We start from the raw sequence: 11,269 nt of genomic DNA, 5'->3' as shown, positions 1-11,269 counted from the left end.
AAAGTCCTGCAACTGACGATCAAATTTGAGACTTGTGGTTGTGTGACATTTGATAGGGAAATCGCCGTTTGCAAGTTGGTTCGGATACCATTGATTAGGTCAAGAATTGAGAGAAGAAAAGACAAGTGCCAGAGTCTAGCTCAGATCTGGAGTTTCGATAGCAGTCGGCAAAAGTACAAATGAGGTATCATCAAGGAAACAATCAAGAATCGATCTCATTAGAACTATGAACGACTGTCACAAAATCAACGCTCATACATATCTCTTCCTCAAATTAGTCCTCCTGCTCATAATCCAACACCATTGGTCCTTAAGTTGGCAGTACTCGAGCTGTCCGAAGGCTCAATCGTCTGATGAATCGTCGTCTCTCTCAGAATCTCTCGTCCTTCTGGGGAGCCTGAGCGCGTCTTGTCGTCGTTTCGAATCATTTCTAATTCATCGAGCTCTTCATATGGCGTTCTCGGTGTTCTCATACTGTTCTTTCCACCAATACGTCGTGATGATCCGTACTCGTAAGAATCGTTTCCTGTCGTAATGGGCTTGGGGAAGAAATGCACCCAGATTGGCCGGAGTGTTGGGAGACAAGCGCAAACAATGGCCAGCGACAGTTCAATGTTGGTCCAGAAGAAAACGGGGGCGGTGTAATCTTATGTCATCGTCAGAGAAGGAGCTGGAGTTGATCAGTCCAAGTGTGACTTACAGATGACATCGTTAGGATGCTTGACATATTCTTCGGCGATAGCAAAAGTAGCTACCACTCTCGTGACACTCACGGCACAGACGCTACATTTTTGTCAGCAACCTTTTCCCTTCCCAACGACATTGGAAAACTTACGCAGCGCCAAGTCCTAGCATTGCGATGACTGCAAGTTTCTTTTTGAGGGGCATCTGGACTTTGAGAACCATCGCGACAGGTAGTACGAGGATGACAAAGTCGGCAATGACGTCGGTGAATAGAAGCGCAAGGAACATCGGTACCGTCTGAACACACGAGTTGCCATAGTAGGGCTCGATGAACACCGTGATGGGGAAACAAGTAAAGAGATGGGAGAAGAAGAAGCTGACCGTCCATCCGATCACAAAGGCTAGTACCCCAAAGACGACGTAGCGAAACCTTTGGCTTGGGAAGAGGGTGTAATACAACACGAGAATGGATGATTTGACGAGCCCTAAGCCCGGGATTGAAATCATATTAAGTGCAAACTTTGTCTGATGTGCGAAAAGCTTGTTAGCTATGTGCCAGATGCGACGCCGGCGAGCTGGAGAGACAAACTCACCTCTTCGAAGAATATCAACCCTGGATCATCCATAATTGGAGAGCCGTCGGGGAACGTGGGCTGATGTTGTCCCAAATGACCGTGAATTGCAGCTTGCCTTCGCGTCAGTTCCTTCTTCTTGCTAAGTGATCATGGAAATTTCAGACATACTAGCTAGTTGCAGAGTACAGCAGGTGATTGATACCAGCTGTCCAAAGGAGACACCGGTCAGCATGTGATATCATTTGCCTAACCAATGGCTCCAAGCTCCATCTGTAGACTTACGAGCGCTGCTCCGGTTAGGTAGTCGTCCCATGCAAATCTTTTGACGAGTAGCTTCGCCCAGACGCGAAGTCCATAGAACACTGTAGGAATGATCATAAACCCAATCGCCAGGCCGATCATCTGACCTTTGGTGTAGTCATGGTTCATCGTCACCATGTTGGGCGACTTGAGACTGTTTGCGCGATGTTAAAAACACAAACTTCTGCCGAATTTCGATCGCCGCCGCCACAAGATGGTCGGGAAAAGTCGAGGCTGCAAGCAAGGAGCGTATTCAATCTGCACAGCAGACAGTCCAAATGCGGGATTGTCACTGGAGATGCTGAGAGATATGTATCACAAAGATCTGAGGGGTCATCCTGTTCATGATGATAGCGGAGGTGCAGTGAAGAAAGTGCAGATTGTCACAGTCGCCTTCCCGCGAGAGACAACCTTTTCCTTTCCATCGAGTGCTGGCGTAGCATGTGGCACTTACCGCGTTGCAATGGTAGTAGCACTACCATGATAAAACAGGATAGTATTCAAGCACTCAGGGCAGTGCCGCAGGGGGTAGGAAGTTATCTGCCACTGATAAAACTCAAGGTTCTCTCAGGCGGGAGCGCGTCCTTGATCACAGCAAGAACTGGTTATCATGCCCTGTGTTTCGGACGACCTGAGTCAGGTTCCTTGTCCCCAATTACCCCGGTGAGCGTGGTCAAAGGCCGTGACGTTGCAATGCGAACTCTTGAAGCCCCACTCGTTCCCTTGTTTAGAGGCACGGCGAGTGACAGAAAACCGTGATTCACCCCCGGGGTACCGGGGGTTGAAATACCGTGAACTCTAATTACCCTCCTTTCGGGTTCCGGTTCCTGAAGCGGGCAGAGCTACGAGCAGAACAATTGCCTATGATTTTCCGTTTGCCGCCGAACGAGATGAGTCTCAGTGATTTAGACTCTTGCAACTTGGGATGATCGATAGTCAAAATGACATTGGTTCCGGAACCATGGCTATAGGGTTGGACTTTCATAATGGTTTGGTCACAGAAACAGGCAAGCATTTTCAACTAACATAATTGAAGGCACCAGTACCAAAAAATTCTTTCCGCGATCCGCGGGTTCTTGCGGTTTAAACCGTTTGGTAAAACATCTCTGGTAATAGCGTCGTTGTGTGAGCAGAGGTAAGCAGTATGTATCTCGTAATGATCCCCCTTTTTACCCCTGGCATGGCGCACGCACCTTGATACCTGCACAGCTGTAGCCTGCATTACCCCCACGGAATAACTCGAAAGCTTTTGGGGGACCATGTATTGGTGCGTCGTAAGGGAAGAACTTATGAAACTTTATCGGCTGGCTTGCGTTGTTATTGCACAGATGATGTGTGGAAAGAAGCCAGACGAACTGACACTGCAAGCACTCCTTGCTTGGATCGCAACAGAGCTCAGGTGGTCACTCCCGTAGCTCTCTCAATTTTGAACGATTACCGCGCCGATGTATGATGCCGATAAGCGCGATCCCGGCATGTGGTATTGCCCTCCTCCCACATTTGTCGTTCTTTGAAAATTTGGAAAGCTGCTTCGTTCATGACAGGCCTGAATCAAGTCAGGGAAGCATAGCTGCCAACAGAGATAATGAGGAGCAAACCCTGATACGAAGGGCTTCCTAGGGGCGATCTTCTCTATCTTCCTGATACTGGCTCAGCTATCCAGCTGTTGCTGTATTTTCACTTGGTCGGTGCAAGTCATCACTTCGGAGATTAGTGCATGGGTATTTGGCATGCTGGCTTGGATCTTGCATCAGCAGCGGTGAGTAAAACCCATCCGATCGGGGGCGAGTTGACCCGGGCACAATCTCAAATTACCTCTGCGACTTAGGTTCAACTTACGTGGTGCCCCTGGAGATTAGTATCTTTACAGTATTCCAGAAATTCAGCCCAAGTTCTTGGACAGCCTGAAGAAAACCAGTCAATTCGTACACGATACTTCAACATAAGGTAGTCCATCAATCAGTCGGAAGCGAAGGATAACCGTTGACATGCCCATTGCGTCTTTACTATCCGTACACAGTCTTATCTAGCGCCATATTGATGTTTAGGGCAACATCAGCTTACAGCATTCATTTGCGGGCGAGCTCAGAGAAAAGTAACACCCAGCGCAAGTCCCCAATGAGCCATTTCCGCGTGACCATGAGGATTCGGTGCATATACTGCGAGTTAAGAAACCGGGAGCCGGATTCAGATTTGTTAATCAAGATTCGCAATAACTTCGCAGGTGGTTGCTACCTTGATCATACAAGGGTAGGAAAGGCTTGCTACAGTGCCACCTGATTTCGCTCCCTCGCATGTATTTGGACGAGCATGGGGCCTGGTGGCGCTGGCGTCACTTTTGCCGCGAGTGCCATGAGATCTTACATGCTTATGTTGAAGTAGAAACCCGTGGAATTTATGGATATCAACCACTGTCATATGGCCATTTCAAGTAGCACGAGAAGGCTCTCAATTTTTGAGAGATGAATTTGCCTGCTCCTGCAAGTGATAGTGATCCGACGGATGAAGATGGGCAAATTTCTTCGGCTTGCAAGTTCCAAGACTATTCGTGACGATACCTTGGCATTCAATGCACTCACGACCAATAAGTTGGACTCTTTGGAGCTAGCTACCTCTGTACCAGCCATTCTGTGTATATACTAGAAGGCATCGAGATGTTTTCTAGTGGGGGCTTTGGGGCACTGAAAGTGGGTCGAGGATGCTTGGAAGTTGGAACGGCTCCTTGGAACGGAACCAGTTTGTTGCCTGAAGATTATGGGTAACTCCTCAAGGACATCTCGTCTTGGACAATCTACTTAGTCACCTAGGTGCTTACCATCAAACCCCTTGATGTTCAGATGCAATTACAGGCAACCGATGCGCCTACGATGTTTGTGAAGGCCTCGGCGCACAGTGCAGGATGATAATCAAGCTGTTGTTGCTAGCCGAGAACCGACCATGATCCGCATCTGAGGAACACAACTCAACTCCACATTCAGTGGATCACGGCGTTGTGGCACAGTGGTCTAATGCGCAAGGCTAGAAATCTTGTTCCTTCGGCAGCGTCTGTTCGAATCAGGCCAACGTCGAACTCCTTTGATGCTTTTGCTCCAGAAAGTGCGAACTGCCGCTGTGTTGCTCCTACATGGCTTCCTGGCTTGACAAGAAGGTCTATTCAAGCATAGCTTCTTCCTTTTAACTCGTGTGCCTTTCTTGCAGCCTTGGTCAGAACGATTCGGATCCCGTAAATTTGAAAAGATCTGATGGATCTTTTGGCCAAGCGCAATTTTGAAAAGCCATATGAACAGTTGATTCCCCATGCACTTGCTGCATAGCTACTCCGGTGAGGTGTTCACATTTGGCCGGATATCCGGCGAAAACTAAGCGCTTATACCTAATTGGCCTGATCGCCTATCAACAATGATGCGGACCCTGACAGGACACGAAACAGCTTTCTGCGAGCTTGAATTGCGACCAATCTGAAGATCTCAAGCTGCAGAATTTCTCCATTTTAATGCATCTCGGAGGCACAGCACCAACGAGAAGGAACAGAGATGTCTGCAGCAAACATGCCAAGTTCGCTAAACCAAAAGAGAGGACGACGAACAATGGAGGGGTAACTACAAAAAGGCTGGACAATCGCCCGGCCCCCCGAAACACCTAAGGGGAACTCTATCCATCCGTGTCGTCTAATTCTCGTCGACTGCAAATCGGTCGCCTTGTGAGCTCGGTCTTCAAAATCTCACAAAATCGTAGCGTCTGCGCCTACAATGGCTGAGGAGACGGACAACCAGAGTCGAGCCCCGGGGGCGCCAGCAGCAACAGCTGCACCAGCCGCAACGACGCCACCTGCACAAGCAATATCGCCTCCAGCGGAAAGCCAAGCCAGTCCGCCCACCAGTTCGCCAGTTTATACGCAACAAGTTGCCAACGATGTGATAGTTGAGGCAGATGAAGGAGAAACTGTAAGTCGATCATAGCTGTCACCACAAGCTTCCGGTCTCCGAAGTAGACTTCTGCTAACAATATTTTAGACTGACAACGCATCAACTATTGATGAGCGGATGTAGGTTCGAACACGATCACTTCAGAGATAGCATGACTAACTCTCTCCGCGCGCACAGCTCTAATTACACTGCGTCTCTATCTTCAAGTGTCATTGATTATCCTATGGAGTATGGCCGACGATATCATGCTTTCAGACCCGGCTGTATGTTTGCCAAATTTTAATATTTGGGAACCATATATGAGCTAACCAATGTAGCATATATAATGCCGAACGATGAGGTAGAAATGGAAAGACTTGACATGACACATGCCATGATGGTCAAAGCAATCAAGAACAGGCTATTCCTTGCTCCGCTCGAGAAAGAAAAGATTCAACAAATTCTTGATGTCGGCACTGGTACTGGTATCTGTAAGGCTCGGGTTCTATTTCTTGTCTCTCGGCGCTCTTTCGCAAAACTGACAAACTTTTTTGCAGGGGCTGTTGAAATTGGCGATATCTTTGAGAATGCTGAGGTTATTGGAGTGGATCTCAGCGCTATCCAGCCGTCTTGGTAAGCCCATGACTAACTGTCCGAGCTGACTATGACCACTTTATCGCTGAGACTGTCTCAGGGTTCCTGTCAATGTCAGATTCGAAATTGACGACGTCGAAAGCCCGTGGGTTCATCAAACAAAGTACGACTTTATATTTTGCCGATTTATGGCTGCGTCTATAGCGGACTGGCCCAAGTTGGTCAAGAACATCTACGAGTAAGTCGATGCTTCAAGCAGATCCAGTCACTTGAGGGAAAGGGTCTCTTCCTTGCAATCGTCACATGCGGACTGAACTAACAAAGATCGAAAGTCACTTGAACCCGGGAGGTTGGGCCGAGTTCCACGAGATGGATCCGGAGATTTACTCAGACGATGGCACTTACACTGAAAAGCATGCCACTTGGCCCTGGAACCAGACTTTCTTGAAGACCATGAGGAGCATCGGGCGGGAACCCTCGCCTGGTCCGAGACTGGAAGGCTGGGTGAAGGACACTGGCTTTGAAAACATTTTCCACCAGCGTTTCAAAGCACCCCTCGGCCCCTGGCCTAAGGAGCCACATTATAAGGACTTGGGTATGCTCAACTTGGCTCAAATGCTCGAAGGTCTCGAGGGATTTACTTTGAGAATCTTTTGTGGCGTCCTCGGCCGAACCAAGGAAGAGGTGCTGGTTGAGACCGCGCAAGTTCGGAAGGAAATGAAGGAAGGCGCATACCACGGCATCTATGACCTGTGAGTAATTATTCTGGCTGGAGCATCCAAGGACTAAAGTTCGAGCTGTGACTGACGGGTTAAAAGCCATGTTGTTTACGGACAGAAGCCTCTCAACGAGGCGCCTTCGTCTACAACGCCTTAGGCAGATCATGCTTCTCGCATTTCAGGTTAGGGCACGAACAGCGGACCGACGACAGATGTTTGAGGATGCCATTTGACACGCATCTAGGTGTTAGGTAAAACTATCGCGTAGCTTATGAACTTTCTTCTTGCCAAGATTTGGAGCTTGAGATTGTGTGGCATGGCCTCATCGCTTCCGTCCGTAAATGTATCTGGCTAGCATGCTTTCTTCAAATGGCTTCATCACAAATTCTCTACTGATGATGATATCACGGTGTCATTTATCACGTCCCGAAGGAAATCTTGTCTACACCACTTATAGTAAATAGCCAATCATGGACTTAGATGACAGCGCCTATCTCAACAGACTAACTACCTTCGAGTTCACAAATGAATGGAAAGCTCTGCTACTCTGAAACAGTGAGACTGCCAACTTGAGTTGAGACGTTTCCCGCAGAACTGTTGCGAATAAGTCGGTACTGGAAATGTAATTGACTTTGAAAAGAATAGAACGTAAGATATCTAAGATTGCTATAAAATATAAAAAAAAGAAAAGTGACAAGTGTGTAGCCTTGGTCTATCTAAGTTTAGTTCATTTATCGTCAGGATATTGGTCAACAAAATCCGTCCTCCCTTCGAGAAGCGCATCAGCATTCAATCGCACACTCCATCTCACCATGTCGGTCATGCTGACCTCTCTAAAGCCATCACCGTGGTTCCCAATGTCGCTCATCGCACTGTTGGGGCCGGCCGGTCGGTGATGGTGGAATAGCGCCGGCTGTGTCGTCAAGCAGTTGTGTGGTTTTCGGCCCTTGGCGCCCTCGCAAAAGAACCTCAAGAGAATATCGTACGCATCGCTGACATCCTTCAAAGCCACCTCATGCAGGAGCTTCCTCGCTCCCCTTTGGCTAATCGCATATCCTAGTGTGCAAACGCCCTCTTGAGCATGGTGATATGCCCGCGTATGCTCCGGATACGTCTCTTTCAAAGTGAATGGGATGTTGAACGTCCATAGGTTCTTCTTGGGAGCGACAGTTACGTCATTGGAGCGGATGATGCGAGCTTTAGGTATACTCTTATTGTCTCGGAATGGGAAGTGCATTCCGCAGTGGCCGATCCAGAGCAGGTCCCAGTCGTCTCCGTACGGTGATGTTTTTGGTGCCACAGTAGCTGGAAGATAATCAAAAGGAATATCCGGAACCACCTCTGGCGAGTTCTCGACCGGCCTCGGGTATGTTGGGTCCGCATAAGTTGCAGGTCCATCGGGAAGGGGCTGAGTCAGGGTTTGAGCTGAGAGAGCAAAGTCGTGCAACTGCTTTCTGATTCTGATGTCCCAGTCGACATCGTCTTCGAGAATAAGAGCTGAAGATAGGTTATGACGGACGATTCTTAGGAATAAGGTCAGTGGACTGAGTATTGTATGGTCAGCAAGGACTCGACTCACTCCTCGAGCGCAGTCATGTGGCCACGCCAACAGCCTATGGCGCCATCATGCAAGCGATCGTGCTCGCTCGTTTTTGGTATCGCCTTGTCGACTACGGTGTTGCCAGGCACACCATCCACAAAATTGACTTCAATCTCACTCAGCGCAGCTTGCAGAATCATGCCATCTCTGCGATCTGTCCGGCTTGGAAGGCCGACGACGAAAATCTTTTCAAACTACAGGCACAGCATCGTGAGATTGTGTTACTCCCAACCAGCGCTGGGAGAGGACTCACGCCTAATGTGCTGTTTTGGATCGCGCTCATCAAACCAGTTGACGAGACTTTTGAAGCTGTGCCACCCGGCCGTGGGATATGGTCTGGAAATGGGTTATGCAGGAATAACACAACAGTGACAAAGACTGCTGCGATGATGCACAGATCCCTCTTGGAGGTTGGCCTGATAGGTAGAAAAGCCATCCTACTCGTTTTGTGCATTAGGAAAGGAGGAGAACGCCAGAAATTTGCAAAGGAGAGTCTTGAAAACAGCCAACAAGCGGAGTGAGACTGACGGGGGACAAGTCTTATGAAAGAAAGAGGACAATCAGCTGGCAAGCCAAACCGTATTCGACTGCATGGTGGGTTGTCTAATTAAAAACATCGGCAGGCGGCGGGATGGGCGGGAGGGGGCACAATGCAATTTTCAGCCAACCCCCAAAGGAAAGACCAGCATGCACCTGGTTGCTTACTGACTGATAAGATTCAGAGAGGGCAGAAGATCTTCCTTCAATTTTACGGGCTATGTTCTCAGCCCTGCACGCAGACAACTTTGTTCCAGGCGTTCATCGCACATCCGGACCCAAAGTAGCAGATCTTGGGATGGGAGAAAGGGGAGCAGTCCGGAGAACGCTTGAAGCTGATTTGCTTTTCAGAAAGGGCTTGGCGTTGGTTGGGACTTCAAATGCACCACGCATCACAGCACCTTGGTCATACGAGGCGGTTGGTTCGTGTTTTGTTCCGCAAGTCCGCGCTGAGCCCTCAATGACGGCGGCAAGAAGGCGGGCGGTAAGAAATTGGGCGGCAATAATTCACACGCTATGATTGGCCCTTTTCTCGACGCCCTTGACTGGCACGACTGGCCAAAAAAGCCACATCGCAGGGTCAGGGGTAGACCCTGTCTCGGCCGAGAGCAAACATCACTGTCGAGGGGATAATACGGAATATCACCGTGGTCTTGCTGATTGAGGGTGCAAAAGCCTTTTCCTAGGACTTCGGTCTTCGTAATCTATAGACCGCGTTCCTAGAGTCTCTTGATATGGAGGTTTTCAAGTAGTCATGTGTCAAGTCTTCCTGATGATCTACACTACACCAACGCAGGTCAAGACTTCACGGCGTAGAACAACATACAAGGGGTCCATGCATGCAGCCTAGGCGGCAAAAATGGAGAGCAATCAGTGACTGGCGGGCTACCGTACCCAGCCGAGCCAGCCTGAAGCAGGCCCTTGAGAAAGTGACCCAGATCACTTCAAGATTTTGACAGTGAAGTAGGGACAGAGTAGCAGGCAGGCTGTTGGAAGTTAAGAGTCCAGCAGATAAGTGTTGGAATCTTGACAAGGGTTTGGAACACGCCAGTGGGCCTCCGAACCACAGCGCCAGGTCGGGCGCAGCATTCGCTGTCAACAGCCAGCCTTCGATCTAAGTCCGATATTAAGGAAGCGATATCACGCTCGTGGTCGAGTCAACGCCACTTCGACTTGACCATTCCGCAACAACAAACAGTCTTCCAAGATGTTCTTTGCAGTCATACTGTCATTTTTCTTATTTCCTTGCCTCTATGCACAGTTCTTCAGCCCCGTTCAGAAGAGAGAAACGTGGAGGATCGGAGAAACAAAGAAAATCGCCTACAACACAAAGTTCAAAAACTACACAATAGCACTTTGGCAACAATCTCTAGTTGGCGACTCCGCAAGCGTCGGAGACATCTTGTTTTCCATCCGTAAGTCAAATAGAGGGAATGAGTCTTGCTGGTCTCGCTAACAGGGACTTTAGAGGATGGCTCAGGGCCCGTCAAAGAGCTTACATGGACAGTCGCGACGAACAAGTTTGACTTGGGTTCGTCGAATGTCTTCTTTCTATGGCTATTCGAAGGCGATTCGTCTCATCAGGGAAACTTCGACTTCCAACAAATGTCCTCGGCATGCTTCAACATCACCGACGAGCCCGAGATTCCCAAAGTAACCCTACCGTTGTTAACATCCACAACTGCAGTTTTCATTTCAACCTCCGAGCTCCCAACAAGCACTCAAGCCCTTTCATTTGCATCTTCAGCAGAAACCTCGATCCAACAAACGACTGTCAGCGATGGACAGACCGCGTCTGCTGGCACACCGACTTCCACTGCCAGCCAGAGCGCTGAGTCTTCTGGTGGTGGTGGTGGCGGTGGTGGTCTACCCGTCGGAGCGCAGGCTGGTATCGGAGTCGGCGTTGGCGTCATCGGTATCACTTGCGTGGTCTGCGCCGTTACATGGTGCAGATATCTCAAGCGACATCAGAAGACTCTTGATAATTTACAGGAGATGGCGTTAATACAGCCTCCTGCATACAATCGTGACTCGGCAAGATTAGCACCAGCGGTGGTAGAGGCGCCTCAGTCGCCGGCTAGGTCAAACGGCTTTTACATCAGTTCAAAGCCTGTCGAGATTGGTTGATGGGATTCTTAATCGAGGGCAAGGACTGCGCGGGTATTGTTTAATTCTTTTGTTCTGGGGGTTTGCGGTTTAAAGCGACGGCGCATGGCACATGGACAGAGACCCACCAACACCTAAGACATCCGTTTAGTGCAACAGTTATTTATGTTTAATGATACCACTAGATGGAGTGACGTTAAATTGAACCTAAAGATGCGAATATGCCAAGTTAGCCGTAATGTGCCTTGG

At 49.1% G+C, this 11,269-nt stretch overlaps 4 protein-coding genes and 1 non-coding gene across 5 annotated transcripts; 3 read left to right on the top strand and 2 right to left on the bottom strand.

Moving 5' to 3' along the window:
• Positions 1-287: 287 nt before the first annotated feature.
• CLUP02_04252 (uncharacterized protein) lies at positions 288-1,697 on the bottom strand (the record flags this gene model as incomplete). The annotated part of the gene is made up of 5 exons (XM_049283268.1): positions 288-646; positions 701-783; positions 836-1,209; positions 1,278-1,337; positions 1,542-1,697. The coding sequence occupies 5 exons, from the start codon at positions 1,695-1,697 to the stop codon at positions 288-290; spliced, it is 1,032 nt and encodes a 343-aa protein (XP_049140411.1).
• A 2,848-nt stretch (positions 1,698-4,545) lies between these two features.
• CLUP02_tRNA059 lies at positions 4,546-4,627 on the top strand. The gene has a single exon. It is a non-coding gene; the product is annotated as a tRNA-Ser (tRNA).
• Positions 4,628-5,308: 681 nt separating this feature from the next.
• CLUP02_04251 (UMTA methyltransferase) lies at positions 5,309-6,934 on the top strand (the record flags this gene model as incomplete). The annotated part of the gene is made up of 8 exons (XM_049283267.1): positions 5,309-5,503; positions 5,573-5,604; positions 5,663-5,748; positions 5,803-5,955; positions 6,022-6,097; positions 6,159-6,296; positions 6,391-6,810; positions 6,877-6,934. 8 exons carry the CDS (start codon positions 5,309-5,311, stop codon positions 6,932-6,934), a joined length of 1,158 nt encoding a protein of 385 aa, XP_049140410.1.
• A 570-nt stretch (positions 6,935-7,504) lies between these two features.
• On the bottom strand, positions 7,505-8,660 carry CLUP02_04250 (uncharacterized protein; the record flags this gene model as incomplete). Its single annotated transcript, XM_049283266.1, has 3 exons — positions 7,505-8,274; positions 8,388-8,571; positions 8,631-8,660. The coding sequence occupies 3 exons, from the start codon at positions 8,658-8,660 to the stop codon at positions 7,505-7,507; spliced, it is 984 nt and encodes a 327-aa protein (XP_049140409.1).
• Positions 8,661-9,374: 714 nt separating this feature from the next.
• CLUP02_04249 (uncharacterized protein) lies at positions 9,375-11,041 on the top strand (the record flags this gene model as incomplete). The annotated part of the gene is made up of 3 exons (XM_049283265.1): positions 9,375-9,398; positions 10,113-10,329; positions 10,383-11,041. 3 exons carry the CDS (start codon positions 9,375-9,377, stop codon positions 11,039-11,041), a joined length of 900 nt encoding a protein of 299 aa, XP_049140408.1.
• Positions 11,042-11,269: the final 228 nt, after the last annotated feature.

This window comes from Colletotrichum lupini, chromosome 2 (genome assembly GCF_023278565.1).
Source record: "Colletotrichum lupini chromosome 2, complete sequence".
In the NCBI taxonomy this organism is placed as follows: Eukaryota; Fungi; Ascomycota; class Sordariomycetes; order Glomerellales; family Glomerellaceae; genus Colletotrichum; species Colletotrichum lupini.
This window is presented reverse-complemented; position numbering and strand designations above follow the sequence as displayed.